The sequence below is a fragment of the Ambystoma mexicanum genome, chromosome 4p (genome assembly GCF_040938575.1).
Source record: "Ambystoma mexicanum isolate Mex_15411 chromosome 4p, UKY_AmexF1_1, whole genome shotgun sequence".
Lineage (NCBI taxonomy): Eukaryota > Metazoa > Chordata > Amphibia > Caudata > Ambystomatidae > Ambystoma > Ambystoma mexicanum.
In genome coordinates, this window is record NC_090927.1 from 1233181889 (window position 1) to 1233207424 (window position 25536).

Consider the following 25536-nt stretch of genomic DNA (forward strand, 5'->3'; position numbering starts at 1 on the left):
ATTCACACGTTAAAATGTAAACCTTTAGATTCACAAAGGAATAGGAATGGTTAAAGTTGCTAAAATAAATGTGGTGGGTGGGCACAGCTTCTGCTCCCTTAAATCGTTAAATTGTTGTGAGAAGTCGTAACTTCTATATAAGAATGGGATACAAACCTCCATTTCGGGCACACAAAATAATTGGAAAGAAAAAGGATCAAGGCTCTTTAGCCTTCGGTGTGTGCTGCACACCCGAACATCCACTCTGTGGTTTGTGTATCGTTGTTCTTTTTGTCATAGTCTTCTTGACGAGGTTTTGGCCAGTTGTTGGCCAACAGAACAACAAAGGAGTTTGCTTTATATGGAACTATACAATCTTGTGAAGAAGAATATGACAACAAGAACAAACGATACATAAACCAGAGAGCGGTCGTGAGGGTGTGTGCGGCCCACACCGAAGGCTTAAGAGCCTTGGTCCTTTTTCTTCCTAAAGTAGATACAATAGACAAAATATAATTACGCAGTGTCCCTGAAGCATTGAGAGGAAAAAGCTATTTTTATGTTTTAAAAGCATTTCTCTGCTTATTCTAGCATTCTAGTCTGCATATTTAAATTGTAAAGCAAACCTGCAATTCTTGTTTAACCTATTATTCCCCTTTATTCCAGCCAAAAATATCAAATTTAAGGAAATGAGTGTTCTGTCCTGTCGGAACATTGTCTCGCTTATGGATGTATCCTTTTTATTACGTACTGTTGTTCTTCAAACGTCAAAATAGTTATTAAAGTTAAGAGAAAATGTCCTAATCCTCTTGGTGTATCTGTCCGTACTAATCATGGGGTTTGGATGGATTTTGTTTTTAAGTACTGTGACAAAGTGCCAACATCAAACCTCTATCTTTGGTCAAAGATGGGCTGTTGTTTGTTGACCCTGAGAAATGAGGTTATTGCTCTAAAACAAGGTATCATGTTAGCGCAAACCTTGGCATTGGTTACTCAGCCGGGGACTCAAAGCGCTTGCAGGTCTGGTTTGAAGGAAGGTAACTTTGGGCATTCCTTCAGTTCCCGAGTACTGCAATGTCCATCTCTTGTACACACAGAGTGGTGTCTTACTGCTGCCTTAGTACTCTGTTCCTTGGTTGGTTGGCACTGCAGAGCCCAGCAACCAATAGATTCAGAGCGCAGTGTCTTTTCTATCTCTTTTACTGGTGCCTCATGCCAGTACTCCTGGACATTGTATCCTATGGCACAGAGAGTCACCATCAGTTGCAGGCAAGAAAGAGGCATGAGGCTGCACCAAGCATCACTTCACTGGCAAAGGCAAGATGAGGATTATCAAGAAGGCTTCCATGACGAAGTATGGATCCCCAGCTAGTGCTAGGAGTTTCAGGTCTTGGTGTACTGCAGTAAGTTCTTCCCATTATTAATTAGGTATTTAATTGATGCTCTGTTGACTTTTCCTTTGGGCTTATCAATACTGAGCCACTCAAGGTGGTGGCAGTGACATGCAGTATCCTCAAGAGCCAAGCAATGTTTTCCCTGCTAATACCAGCGAGCTATCGGCCGTCCCTCCCACTGTCTACCAATCCTGCTAAGGTAGCAAACATGAGTTTGTCTGCTTTCGCTATTGCTCTTATTTAAATTCCAAACCTCTATATGCTTTTACTGAGAAATTCAATAAATGTTTTTTTTTAACCTTGATTTATTATGTAATACTGCACTTCCAACACTTTTAGCACACACATATATGAGGTTGCAATTCAATCCCTTCGCTAGTGCCCCGTGCTTGGAAATTTGAGCGATCTGAATATGTTTAGGACATGAACATGTAGTCTTAAGTGCTATGCCTGTCCTGGGGCACCAGCTTTCTGAGGGTGACTTCAGATTTGGCGGCCTGCTAGTTATCGAAACAGGTCAACAGCATAACAAGCTTTTTGGTGGTTCTATGTGAAATTCTCGAATATTAAAGGCTGCACGAAAAAAGCCTGATTTTTTCAGCCAATTTGATGCAGCCTTTAATATTCGGCAATATAATTTTTCACCCCCAACTCCGACTGAAAACCTATCGTCCAGCCTCCCTCAACCGGGGGTGGGAGGTTCACCTCCCTATCCCTCCCCTTTACTTTCCTGCTTCTCCCAGCAAAACCAATAATTCCAGGACCCTCCTACCCTCCCAAGCAGACACACGCACAGTCGCAAACACAAACAAACAGGCACATGCAGAAACACGCACATTGATTTGCCCGCCTGCCTCCCGTCCATGCAACAAACACTCTTCCACAGAAACACACGTACCTTCTCCCCAGCCCCCTCCCGTCTCCTCCACTCCACACTAAAAAACATTTCCCCTCTAAACACACACAAACACACACACAGAGACACTTACCTTGAACTTCCGTCTTCCAGGCCGGCCGTGCCCGTCAGCCCGTGCGCGCACTCGTGTGTGGCATGGGCATGATACTAAGATTTGGAAAGACCGTTCTGAGTGCTCTCCGGGCAGAATTTCTAAATCACTCTTGTACATTTTTGAATAAATATTAAGATATTTTCACCTGATACCTTTTTGGCTGTCTCAACTACCGCATAATACTCGCTGCATAGTCAATTATTTAACAGTATTCTTTTTTAAAAGGTTGTGTCAGTATAAACTGTGACAGCGATCAGAAAGATACAGTCACAGGAGTTCCCCCTCCCCCCTCCGCCCCTGTGTGGGGGTCCCTTACAGGCCAAATGATCAACAAACAACTCATAACCCCACAAAAATACTCGAAAAAAACAAGGATTTATTCAGATTAAAACACTTGGGGTGGAGCAAGGCATTCAATCTTCCTTAAAATGTAATGCGTCTTAGCAAGTATGCATCTCCAAATAACAGGGAAAAGGTCCAGAAAGGCAAAACAGGTGAGCAGAATGTTCAACACCCCTCATCTAAATTAGGACCATAGTCCTAAATCCGCATTCCCAAATGTAAAACAGTTGTTGGGTAGGATTTGATCATCCTGAGTGATAAACACAAAGTTACCCATAGTTCCTGAATGGGAGCCACAGAGTTACGCAAAGTTTCAATACGTTCTACAGCTCCAGAGTCCTTCCTTCATGGGCTGTATCAAGATTGGTCCTCCTGGCCCAGTAGCTCAACATAAGGTGCTAAATCCTTAACTCTGACGTGTTGGGGTTCAAGTGAGCACGGTTAATCTCTTCCTCACCCGTGCCAGATGGACTTTCAGCTGCAGTCATTATTGTCAACCCCCTACACAGACACACCCCTTCCCCCGAGCCAAGGGCTGTATGCAGGGTAAGAAGCCAGCCACACCCTTAAGTTGGCCAAGAGCCCATGACAGGGTCAGGCCCACGGCGGCTTCAGGTTTCTCGTGCCACTGCCTCAGATCTAGCATTTGTCTCTGACCCACATTTGGCAAAGCCCTTTTGGGGGAATTCCTCCACATCTGAATCCCGAGTGAGATTATGTGTGATGAACACTTCCCTTGGTTCTCTTGCTTACCTGTCTTTACCCTCCCACTCTTGCACTTTCCCCTGGCTTTTCTTTGCCCCTCCCTTATATGTGGGTATCTGGCACCAGCAAGGTTCCTGTCTTTCTTTTCCTTCTCTCCCCCTCTCACTTCAGGCCAGTTATTTGGGCACAGAGCTGAGTCCGGGTTTCCAAAGGACTGTGGGCAGAGCTCCAGTGTTGCCTATACAAGAACTGGATTACTGTTCTGAACATTTGTCTGATTTCTGCTGCCCTCCACCTCTTTGATTATATTCCCCCGCCTTCTTCCCCTTTCTCCACATTCCAATAACGTTTTCCTCGCACCCCTGCTACTCTTTTCTTCTTGTTTGTTTTTCCCTCCCCCAGTTCTAGTCTTCTCCTCCTTCTGGACCTCTCCCTTCTGGAGCTCCTATCTCTCCCTTGTACTCCTTCATTCCTTCTCCTTCTTGATCTTCCCATCTCCATCATTATGTACTCTTTTCTTCCCCCTCCTTCTTGTTCTTTCCCTCCTCCAGCTTTGAGTTCTCCCTCACCTTCCTTCTCGATTCCTTCTTCTCGCCTCATTTTGCTCAACTCCTCTCTCCTGAATGCTGTGCAAACTGGCTTGCCTTAGAGTTGACCCCCCCCTTTATACCCAGACTCATGATGGAATAAGGGTGCTAATGGGTTCACTAGTGGCACCTATGGCCTGGTTGCAAAGGTATCTCTAATGGGTTTTGACGCGGAGTCCTCATCTTGAACATGCATGTTGGGTGCGCTTTGAATTACTTGTCATGACCCGTGGCTCCACGTGCCAAGGCAATACACAGGGAAGCTGTCATATTCGAATAATTTGGCTCAGTCATGGCAGCAACCTGAGTCCGCTATGGCTTCCCGGCCAGGTCCGCTCCCGCGTGTGTGTGCTTTTCGATCCCTTGGCCGTTTCTGCTCCGCTCTGTGTTTGGAATCGACTTCCTTCCTGGGCTATACTGGAGACAACAACTGGTGAGAATGTTCTGGAGTCTGACCCACAGGCCGTGCTGTCTGGTAATTGACTCCCCCAGGGGTCCATGTGGAGCTCACTGTATGCACTCACTGGCCACGATGACCAGCTATAGTGTTTAAGCTCTTTGGGTGGGTGGATGTAAACTGGGTGATGAGGCTGGAAAGGGGGGAGAGGGTCTGGTGAATCTGCAATATACCTACCAACTTCATGTCAGCATCGCATGATGGGTGGTGTTCTCTGCCCTCCCCTCCCCCGAGGTCTCTCTGACGTCTCTTTCCAGGCTCCCAACTGGGGGGCGGGGGTGGGCTTTTCTGACTGCTGATCAAGGATGCAGATAGTTGAGATCTATTACAATGTCATCAACTGCAAGAATGTGCTGCAGCCGGTTCAATGTAATAATGTCCCCCTGCAAAATTGTCCCCTGACAAAAAAGTTGCTGTTTTTTGCAGACATTATTACATTGAACATGCGGGGGATCCCCCCATAAACCACCCCCCCCCCACAACCATGATTGTTTGTTTACAATGGGAGCAGAGGACATCCCCACAACCCTGTCCCCATACATAAGGTCACTATATATAATGTCGCCAATGGCTTTTTCCTGAGGCATTATGTATGGGGACATTATTGCCTTCTAGCATAAAAGTCCTGCATAGTTTCCCCTCTGTACCTTCAAATATGCATTTACAATGGTGCAAAGAGCAGTAAGAGTTTCGCTTGTCACATCTGGGCCAGCGGCCCTATACAGCTGCACGAGAGAGGGGTGAATGTGACCCCACAGGTACACGTTGTGTCTGCTCCGACCCACAGGTATGGCCATTCATGTCTTCTCTTTTCTCTTGCTCTCTTTGTGACGCGCAGTGGGGTGTACCAGCTATGTTTTCTAGGGTCACTAACAGCATCAGTGCTCCCTGCAACCATATGCATAGTGCAGTCGTGTTTGCACTAAAGTGGCACCTTGTTGTCCTCTCCTGCATGTGGGTCTCCTATTTGTGTGTGTCCCAGTACCCCGATAAGACAATGCATGCGTATGTTTTCCTGCACCTCCGATCGGAAGGTAACCAGCTTCCCTCCCCCACTTTTCTGCATTGCACTTTTCACAGCAGGCTTTTCACATTTTGTATCCGATATTCTCGGTCATCTCCCACATGTAAATGCTGCATTTCTCCTGGCATATGCAGTCGACAGCATGCTTTGTGTTAAGCTTGCATTCAGGCCTTTACCCAATTATTTCCATCTTGAAACAGTTTGCCTATCCCGAATCTCTCATCAGTGGGCTAGGGATGCATGTCCACGAGGCTTAGGCCCACACATGCTTGGGTAGCGGCAGCCCAATAGAGGTGGATGTGGGGAGTGGTGTTGCATGGCGCGCCACTCTCCCTGGGGCACGGTTTCTGCATGGCTCTTAGTTTGGGCTATATAAAGCCCAAACTATTGCATTTGAGTACTGATTCAAGTACAGATAGGGAGGAATGGCATTTGAGGAGGGACTCACAGTGTATAGGTGCTGTTTGGTGATGAGTCCTCCCATTGCCTGCCCATAGCCATGCTAATCCCTATAGCCATCTCGACCCATTCCTGCCTCTCCCCGCTCAACATTCCTCTGCATGGAAAATCTTTGAGCTCTGAAGTCGCTTGAAGCCTTGCGATTCCTTGCAGCATGAGGTACTCCAACGTGCTGGCCACTTTTTCACTTTGCGAGAAGTGAACGTCCAATTAGAATAACGCATATAGTTCCAGATAATCTCAGTCGTCACCTTCAAACAGTAATCATGATTTCTATTGCCAAACATTTTAATTGGCTCGTCTTTTTCTGTTAAATACTACTTTAAATGAGCAGACCCCAAACTTTGCTTGCTCTATAAGTTAAATCATAAGCTTCTATATCTTTAAAGTACTTTAATTGTTTCACCTTATTCATGTTTATATGCAGAAATAGTAATCCTGTGGCGTCCTGGTGTAGTACGAAATACCCCTGCTCTCAAATGGCCGCTACATTAGTCAAAGGGGCTGGGATTGGGGAGTTGTCATGCTTATGACGTAGGCTGGCAGTCAGCAGGGACACACGTGGCCTGACAGACCAGGAAGAACAGCGTGTAGCAGGGGTGTGCGAGTACTCTGCATTGTGAGGTTATGGCTCACCGGTACCTGCTGCTGCAGCTGTCCCGTGGCTGTAGAGCTCTCTGTGGCCACCATCCACTTTTCACCGGGGGGGGGGGGGGGGGGGGGCAGGGAGGGTGACAGCGGACATCTCAAAATGGAGGCAAACGCACCCAGTATGAACCTCGGAGGGCAGCACAGAGTCACCCCAAGGAGCCCCTCAATGTCCTATATTTCTTTTAAGAGTTCATCATATTTTGAAGAGGAGATGTCTTTATTAAGCTAACTCTTAATTTTGGCCAATAGCTACTTGTGACCCTCTTTGGCATCCAAACAAGCCAAATGCCTATGGGATCAAGATCCCAAGCAAAGTTAATTCACCATGGAAAAAAATGGGCAACTCTAATAACTTTCATTTGTTCACCCTCAGAAAATATCACAGTCGCTTTGGCACTTTACAGGTTACGAGGTACACTCTTGCTGTCGTTCTTAAGCAGGCACAGAGCACACTGCTGTGAAGTTCTTTGTCATGGGTAATGATTCCTTTGCCTAGCATGAGTTGACTCATAACGTTTACATTAACTGTGAGGGTGACTGCTCGGCATGCAGTCCCACTCTTATTCTACTGTCTTCAATGGATCCACACAGATCGGAAGGAATTATCGAAGCAATTGGATTTGATACAAAAACCTCAAATGTTGCTGGTGTTGATGCTTAGGTCATGAGGTAATTGCACAATAGATTTTTAGTTTGGGCTATTAGGTGTCGCTTGCAACACCTATAAACCAAAACTATTGCATTGAAGTACAGTTAGGGAGGAATGACATAAAAGGATGACACAGAGTCTGTAGGCGTTGTCTGGTTATGTCCCACCCACTACCTAACATGGTCATGCTAATTCCTATAGCCATTCCCACCCATTCCTGCCTCTGCCCCTCTAAAAAACGTCCTCATGGGAACTCTTTGAGCTCACATTAATCAAGCCTTGCCATCAGGCATTGCATTCAAAGTGTCTGCCAGTGTTTGTTCAAAGCAGTCTTCTGAAATGTAATCCCTTAATTGGAGTTGTAAACATGCTACTGGTGTAATAACAATATCTCACCATGCCTACCTTCAGCCACTCAATCTATAAGCACTCTGCGTGTCCTTCACTGACGTCTTCGACAATAACATGCATTGGCAAAGCCATTTCTGGTTTGTGCATAAGCTTTAAGCTTTTGCCAGGCACTGCTATTAGATGCCCAGGTGCTTGCACCATTTTGCATATCCTACCAACAATAAGTAATTAATACCACAACGGCTGTACCTAGCAAGAGCCTTTCCCATGCCTACACAAAAGCCCAATTTATTATCATTGCCAATGCTTGTTTATATGGCGCTCAGACACAAAGGCATACGAGCCCTATAGGAAGCAAACAGTGTAAAATAAGTAGTGGGTGTTGAAAATGTAGTTGAAAATAAAAAGGGTTTTAGCTTTTTCCTGAAAACCCTTCAATTAGATTCTGATCTCAGAGAGACAGTAAGCTTGAGCCCTGAACAGAAAAGCCTGGGAAAATTAAAGCCAGTGATGACCCGGAACAAAGAGTAGGGGTATGAATCTGGAATTTACTGGCTAAGAAGGAAGGAGTGTTGCCATTGATGCATTTTTACACTAAAAAAGTGACTTTAAATTCTATACGAGCTGAAACAGACAGCCAATGAAGTTAATTTAGAAGGGAAGTAGCATGGGAACGATAGTGGACACAATTATCCTGACAGTGTTCTTATGTAACACCTGGAGCTAGTGCTGGTTGGTGGCACAGAATGAGAAGAACCTGGTATTGCTGCCAGGTAGCCCCCAGCACTGGAACGGTGCCGCAGGAGGAACCTATTAGTCGGCATGCCCAGACAAGTTGGCTCAGAGAGTTGCGCAAGACTTGTGAGCGGTCACCGGCTCTGTGGTAAAGCAAGGGCACATAATTTTCTATTTTAAAGCACGCCGTGTCCAAACCCCAGACATTCCCTGCTCTATTGGATTAGTTAATCATCTTGACCGCCTCCGATAAAACTTGCAGGAATGAGTAAAAGAGAGTGCAGTTACTGTATGGATAAAACCTTTCAAATCCACTCCACGAGTTAACGACTGTGGAGTGCCACAAGGATCCTCACTATCTCCACTATATTTCAACATCTATCAGACTCCGGTCATCAGAATCTACAAAAAATACATTACATGTTACAACTACGCAGATGACACTCAGATAATCTACAAAATCAAAGACACTGATGCCGACCATTCAACCCTAACCGACTGTGTAAAAGAAGTCTTCAACTGGATGGATGCCAACAACCTGAAAATCAACCCAGGAAAGACAGAAATCATGATCGTATCCAAAAACCAAGAGAACGAAACCACCATCCTATGGCCTACGGAAATGGGAAATGCACCAACACCATCGAAGGTAGTAAACAATCTGGGAGTCCTAATGGACAAACACCCTTACCCTGGAACCATAAATAAAAGCAACAGTGAAGAAATGCTTTTTCCTCCTCCACACAGCAAGAAGAATTCTACCTTTCCTCTCCTTCACGCACAAAACACTCACTATCGTCACCCTAATCATGTCAAAAACCGACTATGCAAACAGCCTCTACCTGGGAATACCAGAATACCTCCTGGAGAAACTGCAACGGATCCAAAATGCAGCAGCAAGACTACTCCTCAAACTATCCAGAAGAGACCACATCACTCCAGCCCTAAAAACACTACATTGGCTCCAGTAAAACACTGCATTACCTTCAAAACAATGTGCATAACGAACAGAGCAATCAGTGGACAAGGAGCAGAATTCCTACAAAAGAAAATAACAGTCTACAAACCAACCAGACCCCTCTGATCAAGCAACGAAATCCGCCTGGAACTCAAACCATACCTTAAGAAAAAACTTGGAGGCACCTCCTTCTACCACTTAGCCGCAAAAAACCTGGCACAACATCCCAAAAGAAATAAGAAACACTGAAGATCACCTAAAATTCAGGAAATCACTAAAAACCTGGCTCTTCAACACCACCGACTAAATCTGGAAACCAAAACCGGAAAAAGGATGACATTAAACGGAAAGGACACGGACATCCCCGACCCAAGAGGGTAACTCCCACGGCACTGGACGGGTGACACCGGATAGACTGGAACACAGGCGGCACGCATGGAAACTGAGTCAACTACCCCAGACAATCCCACCAACACTTTCACCCACCCCTTAGTTACTGCCAGGCACCACAGTGATGTGGAATTGTCGAGATATTGGCAATCACCACATTAGCTGAGAGGTTGACATTGGCAGGTGCACTGGCCACAGGAGTATGAAGGGAGGATAAGGGGAGCTATGAGAGAGAGCATGTTAGAGGTGGGGGCCAGAGGAGTAAGGACCCTTATATGCCAGTCGGACCCAGATCAGGACAGAGCCGCATCAGGGGAGACTACGCAAGCCGAGCGCCTCAATTCAGGATAGAGACGCAAACTAGCCAACCCTACTAACAATTTCCCTTTCTGCATATACCCCTCAAAGTCCAAACCAAACGCAACCAAAACCTACAGCACAACAAGCCGCACAAACTTCACTACATCGCAACAGCAAAACGAAAACACACATAGTCTTGCACTATAGTACACGACGACTACCGGCCGCAAACACCCCACGCCCAGCGAATGGACCCACCGGGCTGAGGCCACCAACAGCACATCACTGCTCTCTTGCACTTTTCCTGCTTCCTCCCACTAACCACCTCCCCTTCTCTTTCAGAGCCGCCAGAGTGCCAGGGGACCACTCCAGCGGTGATAGTGCGCGGTACAAATGTCCTTTAACATTAACATTAACATTAGCAGGGTAGATGCGAAGCGGGTATTTTTGGTATCTTTTAGCTTGTAATAATTGACTCACAATTAAAGGTTTTCTATCCCGCAGATCCAAAAATTCAGAGAAAATTCTGTGGCCTAATTAGGGAATAACCACAGTCTGAAACTAGCTTGCAGCCACATATTCTGCCTGGATTGACGGACGCACTTGGTGGGCCAACGCCACAGGCTCTGATCGTGAGTCATGTGTCTCTTCTTTTATCCGTGATACTGGTACCCGAAGTGATCAATGGGCCTGCAACATACACATACAAGCCTTCAAACCAGAGCTTTGGGAAGATCATAATGCCCAGAAAAATATGGCACCAATGACAAATAACAGCATAATTTGGCCTGTTATTACACCACAACGTATTCAAAGCTCAATTTAAGCATGCCAAGGGGGAGTAACCACAGAAAGGGAGCTAAAATGCACCAACATCCTGATTCACAAAACCTGACCACTGGATTTGCTCCTAAAAAAGCCCTTCAACATTAGCTCCTTTCTCAATGTGGGGCAAGTGGCCCAGAAAAAAACTACACCTGATTTTTCCAACCAAAGAAGCACACTGTGCACCCCAATCACAATACATTTCCCCTTCTTGGGTATGGTGACCATTGCAAAATCCCAGCACAGAGAGACGGATACACGTTTCCAAAATGGCCACTCCAGTATGCATCCTGCTGCTGCATCAACTGATGAGCAGGGACACTATATATGTATTTCAACTAGCTGTAAAATAACTCGCCCAGAGGTACAGCTTCCCACCCCATATCCTACTAGAGAGTGCGAGTCAGTGAGAGGGCGCCCTCACCACACCCACAAGGGGAGCCCATGCCATGCCACCGCTAGTCAAGTTACTGTAAACCCTGTATTTCCTCTCCAAAGGCTAATTTCAGATCACCAGTGCTGTCACTGTAGGGATGTCAATACGCAAGGACTTCCACATGACCCTTTTATCTGCCAGAGTATCTGTAGACATGCCTCATTATACATGTACAATCGCAAGAATAGTGAGGGAATTTTACGATATGGCTGGGAACGGTGCCATTGTGTTGCCGTTGTTTTTTAGATAGCTAAGACCATATAAGCATCATTTGGCTCCAGCTGCACCAATAGTTTCCAAGTCCAGTCATCAGAAACCAACTCCATTCGTTGCTTCTGAACACAAAATACGTTTTAATAAAGGGAATCTAAACAGAAGCTACTTTCCAGGGTGAGTTAATCACCTGAAAACCTTTTGCGGTCGGGGCATGTGAGGATGTGTCGTGGAGACCCATGGAATGCACTAACCCCGATCACTGAACTTTGAGTATCTGTCAATGCACTCTGCATCCCTCATGAAACAATGAACTATGAGGGGGACCACAATTTTACTTAAATGCCTGCACATGGTGTCACTATTTCTTATGAGATTTAAGACACCATGACGCAAGATTCACAAACTAAGGTCCCGATACATTGCACAAGCCTGTGCTCAGAATAAAAAATACGCACCCTACTTATGGAATTGACTGCGCAAAGTAACCATATACGCAAGTTGCGCCTGGAATGCCCCCAACACAACCCCACGCAAAGCAAAAACAGCCAGAACAATTTCCTTTGCATGCAGTGAGTGGGCTCCCCTGCAAGCGGGCCTGCATCTCAGGGACCCTGAGCGGGGTCCCACGTAACTGGAAACCTTGCACCCCAAGCACATGCATACAGTTTCACAGAAAGCATTTATATTCCTGGTCAAACTGCGTGCGAACCCCCGTAAACAGTCACTGCACCCCGCTATGCTGCATATGCACACCCCTAAGGATTGGAACCCCATCTGCATGCATGTACCCCTAAATCCGACATGCAAACTCACCTCCAGAGTTGCGATTCCGCCGCGCAAGTCCAGGTGCCTGCTTCCAGTGCTTCCGGGTGGCAGTGATTTCCAGGGCACTGCATTGGCATTTCGCATGCGAGAGGTTGCGTGGTCACATCCATGAATACGCTTTGTTGTGCGCATTTGTGCCTGTACTATGGACTGAGCGCAGTACGTCCCTCGTAACGCCCACTTTCTGGCTTGTTCTTCCTCATTTTGCATGTTCCGCCCCCCTATGCAGGTCACGCCTATCCCCGGCGTGGAGTCTCGCGCAAGGCCCTCAGCCACTTGCAGAGCTGTGCTGAGCCTCTGCGAACTCCACACAAGTCACAGAGAAGTCCTGGGCAGTCGGTTCCATGAATCGATGAGCAGTGTTTCACGCGCAAGTTCCTGATTTTACACGCAAATAATTCCATGAATCGAGCCCTAAGTGCATAATAGTAGCAAATTGTCCCAGACGCAATTGCTTTGCTCCTATTTTGGAAATCGTCAAAATTTCAATGGGCGTGACCATTCTTCCCTTATTCGTATTATGGGTCTTTGATCAGTTAGATTTTGCATATGCAAAGAGGTTGTGATGAATATTGTACCATTTTCCAGCCCCCCTGTTTGCACCCACTCACATTGCTCATGAACAACCAGCCCCCAAACACTGAGAATCTTGAAAATGCGTGGTGAAAATTGCATATACATGCATTTTTAAGAAAGGTTTATTTTAAATTAAACTCCACGTCCACATTCAGCGCAAAAATCTTTGCGAATCAGGCTTTTTGGATCTATAATTTTTCAAATGTATATTTTATTATTTTTTTACATTCAGCGCATTATTGATGCATACCGCTTCAGGCAATAGCCAAGGAAAGAATAACACTTTTGCTCTGTAAATGTCAATGCAGACATCCTTAGCCTGTCGTGTTGGCGCTGGTTGCGTTTTATGTATGACCTACGCTGCATGTGTAGACAGAAATGTATGCGGTGAGAAAAGGAGAGCTTCCATGGGACATGTATGTACCCAGCCAGCAGTCCTCTGTAAACATGTTTTTCTTGTTACTGGGTTTCGGTGAATGCAATCTGTGTTAAAAGTTGTATGTTAAGTCATTGTTGTATCACCCAGTGAGGCGTGCCTGAATTGTGGCGCGCATTGGCAAATTCTTGGTTTTATATTGTGCAATGAACACCATGTACAGCCTGGTTTTTCCTTAACGAATGGTGCAACAGACAAGTTGCAATGGAAAATTGGGATTCAACGAGTTCAAAATCTTCTGGGACAAGCTGAAGAAGTGGATCGTAGGTGTCCATTTTTTAAACATGTATATTCTAAGATGCAATATTTAGGATGTAAAAACACATGGTGGAGTAGCTATGACCCTAGTTGAAAAAGATGTCCCTACTCTTTCACCAGTCGCCTTTTGTCTATTGTGTGCTTCGATTTCATTTAACACACATTCAATGCATTGAACAAATACATTTCCCCTTCTTGGGCATGGTGACCAAGGACGGCCACAGACTTGTGCCCCGATTTTTCTCAGTTCTATGTGCCTAGCGCACGTGGAAGTTAACGAAAGCATTTTGCGCAAATGGCCATGCAAGGGAAATTTCTAGGCCACCCACAAAATCTGTTATATTGTGGCGGCGGTTACCAGTCATTTGGTCGAAAACCAAATGGTCGAATGCCCATTTGATCGAAGTAAAATGGTCCAAAAAAAAAGTCGAATTTTTTTTTATTTTTTATTTTATGGGGGGGTTCCCCCGCCAACCCCCCTTTTTCTTCATTAACAATATTTTTTAAGCAACCAAAACTTAAAAAAATATATAAATAAATAAAAAATTGACCTTTTTTTTTCGACCATTTTGATTCGATCAAATGGTCATTCGACCATTTATTTTCGACCATTTGACCAGACACCGTTGGCGTCCTAGCGTGGCAGTGGAAGAAGGATCTGGAGGCGCATCCATACATTTCCAAAGGATGCCCTCGGGCACATGGTGCTCCAGAGGCCTAAACAGGGTAGGACCTGAGCGGGTAAAGCCCACCCAAAATCCGAAAATGCCCACTCAGCGGCACTGTGTGGGCATTTACAGATGTTAATGTCACTGCAGTGGGCCCAACTACATTAGCTTCAGGCCCCACTTGTTAGGCAATCCTGGCTATGCCTGTGCTCTGTTGTGAACTAGGCGCCCTCCGGGGCATGGTACAAGCGTGCCATGACCTTCTCTTACTTCCATGACAGGAGATGCAGCCTCCCTGTCCCTTCTGCCACTGTAACAACCTTGGACACACATGTAGCAAAATGCATGTGATTAAGGATAGGTTCTTTGTACGGTTTAAAAAAGACAATTGAAAAAACACATGTTTCTGCCTAATATCTAACTGTGTGGACCTGGGATCATTTCACAGAGGCATGGTCGAGCATTGTCATACACAAGACAAGTATTTGAACCATTTCCCATATCTTCTTCTTGCCATGCATTTGTGCAACCTTTTCTATATGGTAAACTACTACATTCACCTGTGACCTCAACACAATCAAGTTCAATTCGGTTACATTTATCTTCTTTTTTTTTTATTATGTTAAAGTTTATTCAACTTTTCACAAAAATTCGTTCATATCATCACAATTAAAAGGAAGGATCTAATCATTACATCCCAACTAAAAAATATCCAATGCACTTGTCGAAATTCACATCATGTTAGAATTTCCAAAATATTCCCAATTTTCCTCCATTGTACACAAAAAAACTATACATGCGTGGTCATTCCCCATCATAAAACTATTCCACTGCTCCTCCTCGGTTAAGTCCCTTTCCCATCCAATGGCCAAGACAGCCTGCCTTCTGAACTCTGTCATAGAAGCCCATTGACACAACAGGTGTCTAGCTGACTCCATTTCGCCCTCCCCACACAATCGACAGTCCCTCTGCGTTCTGGGGATCGAGTGCCATGCTCCTACAACGTCCATGGTTGATACTGCATTACACTTGATTTTTAGATAGTCCCAAATGACAAAGTTTCCCAAGAAATTCCATATCTAAGTTGCTGGTTCCACCAGAGCTTGTTCAGCCCCATGCTTGTGAACGGAGGATAGCACAGGGGCAACATGCTGGTCTTGGAAGCAAGATCACGCAGAGCAGCAGTTTTTAATCCCGGATCCGTGCTTAGAAACCAAACTCAGGGGGGGCGCAGTTGAGCGCCGAACAAGATGGCCGCCTGAAGCTCGAGCTCAGTGGCCGGCAGATCGCAAGATCCTAATTCGGCACTTTCATCACCTGGCAGCCGATCCCGGCTTACACGCTTTTCAAGCCGTTACCCCAGGGTCCCTGCAGACCGAATCCCGACGAAAAACGGAGCTGTGGAGCGCTATCCCTGGGCGCCGCCGTGACCATCCCCCCGTCTGCCTGCAGCGCTCCTGCGTGCCAAAACCCGGCCCCAGCGGAGTGTCGGACGGACTCGCCTGGGGGCCTGCGGCGTGCTCTTGCCCCAGCGGATGTGCGCCTGTGGATGGCGGTCCGCCTCTGCCCTGGCTGGCGGTGAGATCTGGAGGCGGTCTCCGCGCGTCCAGGGGCCACGCACCGCCGGCTTGGGCGACCGCTGGTGCTGGGCGGCCCGGGGCGCACTTGGAGAGGCCTCCACCCTGCATCGGGGCTGCCCGAGCCCCTCCCCTTGATTGCTGGACTTCAACGTGGAGCTAACTCGGTGGGAGCCTTCCTCCCCCCCCCGCCGACAGCGAGACTTCAACACCCGGGGGATACACGCGGAGCTGCCGGATCCTTGCAGCCGCCAGGTATGTGAGGCGGGGAGGCCCCGCGGATGTCCCTGGGCGGTAGCACTGCCTCACCCCCTCCCTACAGTGCATCGCAGATAGTCTGCCGGCGGCCCCCGGCCTCAGGGCCCATTAATGGTTGGAGTCACCCCGGGCCTGGCGCGCTCAAACTCTCCCGCGTTTGTCTGAGCGTCCCCCCCGCCTCGCGGACTAGCCTTCACCCCCTCGCCCTACTGGGGGAGCCTTAGGCCTCACGGGCCACGAATATCTTCATTCTTGGGGGAATCCTACGCTCTGAGGGGGCCACAGTGATCTCAGTGCCACTACTCCACACAGGACCTTTTGTTCACCGGCTCCTTGCCCCTGCCTTCATCGCTGTGCTCGAGGCTGCGGCCTGTCTACCCTGTGGAGCATTGTGCTGGGAGGTGCTCCTATCCATTCATCGTACTTGGTCACTCATATCTGGATTCCTGCTCTCACAGTGTCCGCTGGGCATCATCACCCCCATTCCTGGGGTCTCCTGCCCCTGAGGTCTCCTTGCATTGTCCCCATGTCTCCCTGGGCTGGCTGAGACCCCGCGGCCTGCACTGGTAGCCGCAATATCGCATCTATATGGATTCACAGCCACGGCTGCCTCTGCATTACCCCCTGCCTCATACCATACTTCGTATACTCCCTCACGTGGCACAGGGTCCGAGCTCCCCCTGTCCCTCTCCCAGGGCTACTGGGGTTCCCCCATCACACCCACTCGACCTCCAACATCGTCAGGATGACTAAGGGAGGTGTGAGGAAACAGAGCTCCATCAACATGTTTACGAAGGCTGCGTCAAGATCGTCAGAGGAGACCACTGAGCAGGCCCCTGTTGCATCATCACCCGCCACAGCACCGGAATCCCAAAATGTGATGGACTTCATCCGTGAGGGCTTCACGGCACTTCACTCAAAACTGGATGATATGAACGGTACTATATCCTCTATTAAGGCCCACATCGAGAGGACCGATAGCTGAGTGTCAGAGGTTGAGACACGGGTCGGTTCCGCAGAGGATGCACTGGGCGCCCTGCGTTCCGAGGTCGTCGCTCTCTCCACCCGAGTCCTCGATGTGGAGAAGAAGAACGAGGACTTGGAATCCCGATCGAGGCGTAACAACCTCCGCAGTATCGGGGTTCCCGAGAATGAAGTTCATGAACCAATGGAGGACTTCGTTGAGCATACATTGGTCTCGCTCCTGGATTCTCCAAAGCTCTCCCCGCACTTTGCCATTGAGCGGGCACACCGAGCCCTGACGGCTAAGCCCAAGCCCGGTGCTCCACCTTGGCCCATCATTGCCCGGGTGCTGAACTTCCGTGACCGTGATGCCCTCCTCAGGGCCGCCAGACTTAAAGGTGAGCTACTACTGGACGGCGCACGGATTCATCTTTATCCGGACTTCTCAACGGCCGTCCAACGTGAACGCAAGACTTTCCAAGCTGTGAAACGCAGGCTGCGGGACCACTCAGTGAAATACGCTATGCTCTATCCTGCCAAACTCCGCATAGAACACGCCAACCAGGTGTTTTTCTTCACGATCCCGGAGGAGGCTGGCTGACCCCTCTCCCCTGATCACGGTTTTGCAGTTATCCTTCTGTCCCGACGAGGAGAGGCCAGGCACGGCCACCTCCCTGCATCGGGGTCACTTTGATCCTCCATTCCAGAATCTGCTTGTTTTGTTCATCTTATAAATATGTGCCACATCAACATGTGCCAGAACCCCGTTCAAGTTACATGCATAATTTCTACTGTGGGCACCTTTTGCCTTATCTGGATCTGCCGTAGCCCGGATTGCGGCGGCCAGTCCGGCCTTCAGGCCCCCAGGCGCTGATGCCTCTGGTTTGGTTTTGGTTGAAGGGGGTTGGGATTGTCATCCCTCTGTTTGGGGGGGGTGTGGGTGGGTCATGTCGGGGGTTATGTTATTAAAAAGTTGGCATTGGCAGCGAAGGCGGACCGCAAGGTGGTACTCAGGACTTGGTGCCGCAGGGCTGTGAAATTGGCCCGCTGGGTATTGACATTTTTTCTTTTTCAACCACCACTGCATCTGTGACCGAGAGTGACCTGACCTTCATGAGCTGGAACGTACGTGGGTTGGGCAATTACAAAAAGATGAGGCAGCTCCAGTTGCAGGCCGAGCGTCATGGATCCAAGTTTCTGTTTCTACAAGAGACACATGCTCGCGCAGAACAGTGTATGCGTTTTGCCAAAACTTGGGGTCCCCATAGATTCTTAACTGATTTCTCTACCCAAAGCCGCGGGGTCATGACCCTCATTCACAAGAGCCTCAAGTTTACTCTCATTTCCTCACAAATAGATCCTCAAGGCAGATATGTGTTGCTTCATGCTTCGCTCCAGCACAGGGAGGTGGTCCTGCTGAACATTTACGGCCCTAACCTAGATGATCTGGAATTTTATGTACAGGTCACGTCCCTCCTTGATGGTTTCCCCCTTGTCCCCATTCTTTGGGGGGGGCGACTTCAACACGATTTTCGATGTAGCCCTCGATAGATCTGGATCTAGGCCCCGTCAACTTTCTAGGGCAGCCTACGCTGCACTATCGTCCCTGCCCCGTCTCACCATGGTGGACGCATGGAGGTTCTTCTACCCGGACTCCCGTGTGTACTCTTTTTATTCCTCAGTCCACGATTCCTATTCCCGTATTGACAGATGGGTGATCTCCAACGAATTGGTTAAAAGCGTTATACAGTTAATGATCCTTCCCAGAACCCTGTCTGACCATTCTCCAGTTACTGTGACCATCGGTTGGGGTCCTGATCCCGGCCGGACACGCAACTGGAGGTTGAAACCCCTCTCCTTACTGAACCTGGAGTTCTGTTCCGAGCTCGAGCGGTTGATTGAAGAGTTCTTCGAGACTAATACGGGCTCGGTAACATCTCAGGCCACTTTATGGGAGTCATTTAAGGTTTATATCAGAGGGATTGCTTTGTCCAAGGAGAATGGGGTCCTTAAGTCAATCCGGAGAGATCTTGCCGCTAGTGAATCCAGACTCTCTACCCTGGAAGCTACATGCTCGCGTCACTCTACCTCGGGCAACCTGGCTGACATCGGGATGGAGTTGGACACGTTCCGATCCCTTGCGGATCGTGAACACAGGTTTTTGGATAGTCCTGGCATGGCGAGGAGGTACGGGGAGGGGGAACGCCCCGGTCGATTTCTGGCACGACTGATCCGTCACGAGACGGGGTCCCCACACATACTCGGAATTGAGAGGCCTGATGGCTCCATGGCTGTCTCTTCGCAAGACATCAACAGGGAATTTTTCACATTCTACGAAACCCCATATTCTAACTCAGATGAGGTGTCAGTGGCGGAGATCGACTCCTTTCTCGATGCCCTTCCTCTGTCAGCCCTGTCCCCGGAGGCCGTGGCCTCCCTTGACTCCCCTCTCACACTAGAGGAGCTGTCGGACGCTATCGACTCTTTATCCTCGGGGCGAGCCCCTGGCTCGGACGGTATCCCGGTCGAATTTTACAAGCACTTTAAGTCACAGCTGCTCCCTCACTTGCTGGCTCTTTGGGAGGAGTCTGTGGAGGCCGGTGTATTCCCCCCTTCACTCCGTGAGGCCACAATCACAGTACTACTTAAATCTGGTAAATCCCCCTCGCAATGTGGTTCATATCGCCCGCTCTCACTTATAAATTGTGATGTCAAAGTACACGCGAAGGTTCTGGGGCTACGGTTAGCTCCCTTCCTGCCATCTATCATCCATCCAGATCAGGCGGGTTTCATCCCAGGTCGCTCTACCTCCCTGAGCCTGAGGCGCCTATTTAATATAATTAACAGAATCAGCCCCGAGACGCACGCAGTGGCTGTCACTCTCGACATGCAAAAGGCGTTTGACTCGGTTTCATGGAGGTACCTATGGCGGGTTCTTGAGAGTTGCAAATTCGGCCCCTCCTTTCTCCCCTGGGTCAGATTACTTTACTCTACTCCTGTGGCCAGGGTCCGCACCGACGACCGTTGCTCCCCCCTCTTTGAGATCGCCAGGGGGACGAGACAGGGGTGCCCCTTTTCTCCCTTGATCTTCGCTATAGCAATAGAGCCCTTCGCTGATATGCTCCGCCAATTCCACGCTCATAGGGGCCTCCGCACTGCAGGCCAGTCGGACATAGTGTCCCTATATGCGGATGACGCATTGTTGTTTGTGCGCTCTTCCTCCATTAACTTCCCCCAATACTGGAGGACATCATTCAGTTTGGTCGAATCTCTGGCCTTAAAGTGAATTGCTCGAAATCCACGCTTTTTCCACTCACGGAATGCACTCTCCCTCCTCCGGACACCCTTGGTTTCACATGGGCTCAGTCCACATTTACCTACTTGGGAATAGTGGTAACGCGCCAGCAGGCGCTGACCTTCCAGGAAAACTATCAGAAGTACCTCACACACCTAACGGCTAAGTTCCGGGTCTGGGACAAACTCCCGATTTCCCTGGCGGGCAGGATAGGGCTGTTGAAGATGGTGGTGTTGCCCCAGTTGCTTTACATGTTCACTAACATACCCTTGTGGCCTGGGGGGGCTTCTTCCGTGACCTAACCCGTACTGTGAATTCCTTTCTCTGGCACTCGGGTGCGGTCCGCCTAAAAATCGATACCCTGTCTACTCCCATGTCTAACGGGGGCTTCGGTGCCCCTGACTTTCTTAAATACTGGCTGGTATCCCAAATCCAATATACTTCTTACTGGTTTAATACAATGGACCCTCCCCCGCATGTCCGACTTGAGAAGCTTGCGGTCTGCAACCGTGACATCCGCTCCTTGGTGATACGACCCGCTCCCCTGGCACTGGACTCACAGAGCCCAGTCGCCTGTACGTCCATCGCATTAGCGAAAATGTGGAGGCTAGTCGGAACTGCTTACGCCTTCCACGGCAACCTCCCTCTTTGGAATTTCCGCCCGGGGGTCCCATGGGTCTCACCAGGCACGGTTCGTCGCTGGGCGGAAGCGGACTACGAGTTGCTACGTGATGTGTTTGACCAGGGTATATTTGTTGAATGGCCCGATCTCCCATTGCCCTTGAGGAGCGGCCAGAGTGTATGGCTCCAATACGCATCCCTCCGCAGGACCCTCAAGCGTAATTACCAAACGTTTCCCGTGTTGCCACCGGACGACCCTGCTATTGAGGAGCTCACCTCCCCTGGGCCCACGAGGGGTAAAATTTCCAGGTTATACACTATGTTACAATCCAGATCTGCCCCAGACTTTGCCAAACTGAAGCGCGCATGGGAGGTGGACCTTGGTGTTGAGATGTCGGATGAGCGCTGGGCTCATCTATGCAAGCGCACACATCGAGTGTCCTTCAACTCCCGGCTTAAACTCATTCAGTTCAAAGTACTACATAGGTTTCACTACACCCCGATCAGACTACATCGCATGTCCAGGGATCACCCTTCCAGCTGCCCTAGATGTGGCCAGGACGATGCCGACTAGATTCACATGATTTGGTCCTGCCCCCGGCTCTCATAGTTTTGGGAGGCAGTTTGCTCGACATTGTCTGCTGTGCTTGACCATCCCATTGTTCCTTCCCCGGTGGTGTGCCTCTTTCATGACCTCCCAGGCCTCTCCCGTGATTCCAAAAAACTAGCTGGCCTCTGCCTGCTACTCGCGGGGCGCTCCTTCCTGCTCTGCTGGCTTCGCCCCTCACCTCCCACGCACGCCCAATGGCTGAGAGCGGTCACGTGGGCCTCGAACTCTGAGGAAGCTTGGTCCCGTACGCAACCCACCCACTCCAGGCCTAGGAACATCTGGCTCAGCTTCCGCTCTTACATGTCCAATCTTATCGCGACACTGGATGCCTCCCCCCACCCACTTCCCCCCACCAGCTCGGGTCCTCACCAATGTTCCCTCTAATTATTTTTCTCTATGTGCGGAACTGGTTTGCTGTTGTGCGCACATTATTTTCCATGTGCGCAACTGAATAATGAGGTAAGCCACTTTGTGAGCATGCGTATTTAGTGAACTACCGTCGCAGTAGAGAGTTTGGAAAGAAATGTCCTCTTCCCAGCCACTGCAATTCTTGACATATCTTACACTTTTTCCAAACACATAGGCTAAAATAGAATGTCATATGTGATTAAACAGAAAACTCATCAACCAGTCCAAGACTTCAACATCTGCCACAGTACCTTGCAAACGTTTTATGCCACTGGAAAATCACTCATGTGCATTACAAAACACAAATATCTCTTGCCAAAAACGGATGTGGCTGTCAAGAAATTCAGACAGAATACAACATGTGCTGGTGGATTAGTGGCAATTAAAAGCAATGTGTCAAAAACATGCTGATAGGAGTTCAAGTACCACTTTAATGAAGTAATTGAAGAACCAGGAGAACATGCGTCTAATAATTTGTGTAAGGATGATAATTGAATCAGAATAACTGCACCTCAGAATATGATGATTAAATATTCCTGTGCCTCTGCTTACTATCCACATTATGCTGTCCTTTGGGAAGTGATAAAACCGTCCTTATAGCTAAGAGACATATACACCATCAGTTTTTACTCCCTAAAAATGAAAATGTGCCCAACAAAAAACGAGAAACAATGAACATTTTGTTTCTTCAACCCACAAAGCTCTGATGATATTTTTCCCGAATTAGAGACCAGCAGCAGAGCAGTGGCATAGGAAGGAATCTAATAATATGAATGCCTGATCTCAACAGGAATTTTAAGAGGAAGAACATCTTTTAATAAGCAGAAAGTATCCCTAGTGGCAACGCATATTACTTTTTTACTCCCCGAAAAATCATTTGACTACATGTAGGGAGCAACATCTGATTAGAGCCTTGCTTGTAACCCTGACATAGAAAGTGGAATGACAGGGAACATAATATAGTCTATAGTTTTGGTCACCATTCCACACCAGAGCCTAGACAAATTAAACAAGAGCGTTATTGAGGTTTATTGTGGATCTCTGTGTAATAAAATCACATATATACGCCTTTTAAGTTAATGGCATCAAATCTCAAGAGATACAACATTACAAGGGTGGCGCTCCCGTAATGAAGGGTGCCGGTACGGGACCGGCACCCTTCATTACGGGAGCGCCGATTAGGAGGTTCCCTTTGCGGGAACCTGTGAGGATGCCTGGTAAAACCAGGCGTCCTTTCCGGGTCCCGCGAGGAGAAGAGGGAGGTAATAACGGGCCAGTTGTAATGTGTCCGTTATTACCTCTCTCCCCATTCCCATTGAGCCCTATCGGGGCTCAAATGGGAATGGGGAATGGTTCTTGCAAGGCGGTATTACCGGGTCCTCCTCTCCTATGTCAGAATGACCCGGTAAGTCCTCATTGCAGGAACCCGGTAATGGAGCCCAGGTTGGAGGCAGCCATGGTGCTAAAAGCACCATGGCTGCCTCCAAACTCGTAATGAAGCCCATTAAGTCCCTTCTTCTGTAACTATGGATCCCTCTTCTGTAATACTTTGAGTTAAATAAGATGCAGGGAGATGCTAGAGACGATACAGAGCACATGGTTATATTGAAAAGCCCTCATCAGCTGAGCATAGAAAGAAAACGAAGGTGCTGTTGTCTAGACGGGTACTAGAATTTCCTATTCTTTAGCAAACAAGCAACACATTTCCTTCAGTATACTGCCGAAACGTCTGACTTGTTTTTTGAAATTTGCTGCTTTGTTCATCACCCGCAAGGAGTGATGACCTGTGCTCTTCCACCCATACCCTTCCCTGGCCCCTGTGCTCGCCTCCAATACTAGTTAATAGAGCACTGTAAAAAGTGAGGGATTGTAGCAGTAAACACTCACTGGGATATTTGCAGACCCAGTTTAGTTTATTTGTACCGCGCACCGAACCCTGAGGTAACTGGGCGCTAGAACTGGAGCGAGTGTTACAGGCATATAGGAGAATTTACAACACCACAATAACAATAAATGCAGGTCGACCGATGGTTACAGACAGGTCGGAGGTTGAAACAGTACATGTAAGAAAGTTAGTCTAGTATAACAGAGATACATACAGAGAGATTGAGCAGGCACAACATTATTGACGGCGTGTTAGCAGACCCTTAGTGTTTCTTATCGAAGAGCCAGCTCTTCACTTTGGCTTTAAAGCTCCAAAACAAATCCATTCTGAGGCTGAGGGGGAGGACCCACAATACTTTGCAAGCAAGGCACATTTAATATTCAACATATTATGTGCATTTTAAGAATGTCATGACTCTGCATGTACGCCATTCTTTTGCAGTGCATACCGGATTGTTTGCAACATACCCTACCCTCATATCATTGTGTAGGATTACACAGTTCTCAGTGAAACTGTTTTACATAGCAGCAAGTTACCATATAATGTGTGACGGTCTATGCCCAAAGGAAGACATTCTCCTGTCTGAATATCCGGTGCCCTGATACTATGGACGAGTAATCCCAGGCATAGTCCATACCCATTATCCCGTGTAGGCAAAGTAAATGATATTGCAATGTTGCTCTCCACCTATAGTGTAATGTTAGTAGTGCTAAAGTTGGAGATACTGAGCACCACATTTGTCTTCTCAAAATCCTTACAGGGCAAATTAATATTTTAGTTTTATAATGCGTTAACCCGCAAGGGGGCCGCTTCAAAGAACTTGCACGATGTATGTACTAAGAAGAGGAAGTATGGGATAAGGTTACACATCCAGGTAGCCTGCTTACTTAGTCAGTATCCAATATTTTAGCTGGTAGTTTGATTTTATTGTGTGGGTGACGCTTTTGGTAAGGCACAATGAGTAACAGAAATTCTGGCACGTGAAAATTATTCATATTACAACAAACATAAAACAAGTGGATGTACGTACACATCTGCTAACCTTTCGCAGAGCCAAGAGAGGAGGAGGAGTCCAGGTTGTCTGGTACTATCCTAATCTGTTCTGGGGCAGAAGTTAGGAGTCATAATATCAAAGTTTGGTAGAATCAAGCTTAGGAGTCATGGGTAGGGAGGGAACATTATTTGGTTAATGTGTGCAGGTTAGATTCTTCTGTTCTTGGAGCCAGTTTTTCATATTATTTCTTTACCTCTTATATGTGTATTTTGCTGTTAGGGATTTTAGGTGTTTACGGTCACCCTTGCATAGCAGTGTAATGCAAATTAGCAAAATATCAAGACTAGTTGCTTATTTGATGAGAAAGCTAATTTCAATTAATTGCTGTGGCTTGTGCCTCATTAAATATTTTTGAAGAGGTGAGAATTGTCTATGTGCGCTGCTAAAAATCTTCTGAGCGGCACCCAGAAGGAAGCTGGGCAAGCGCACATGCGCACAGCTTAGAGGGAACACTGGTCCTCACCCCTATCACAGTCTTCTGTTGCCCTCTCTATGCTGTGATTGTGCCCATTGATTGTGTTATTACGTGTAGTAACCTCTGCGCACCTACATTATGTACACTGTATTCATATTGCAATGCCTGACGCTGTTCGCCTGTGTTTGTGTTTGTTTTTTTCGCTGCCACGCTGAATAA

At 47.8% G+C, this 25536-nt stretch overlaps 1 protein-coding gene across 1 annotated transcript in view; it reads left to right on the forward strand.

Annotated features, from left to right (window-relative positions):
* Positions 1–25536, forward strand: part of CAPN9 (calpain 9) — a 267256-nt gene that overhangs the window by 205280 nt on the left and 36440 nt on the right. The window contains exons 15-16 of the mRNA XM_069606888.1: positions 646–710; positions 13500–13568. Of these exons, the coding sequence (XP_069462989.1) occupies positions 646–710; positions 13500–13568 (134 nt within the window). The remainder of the gene's footprint in view (positions 1–645; positions 711–13499; positions 13569–25536) is intronic.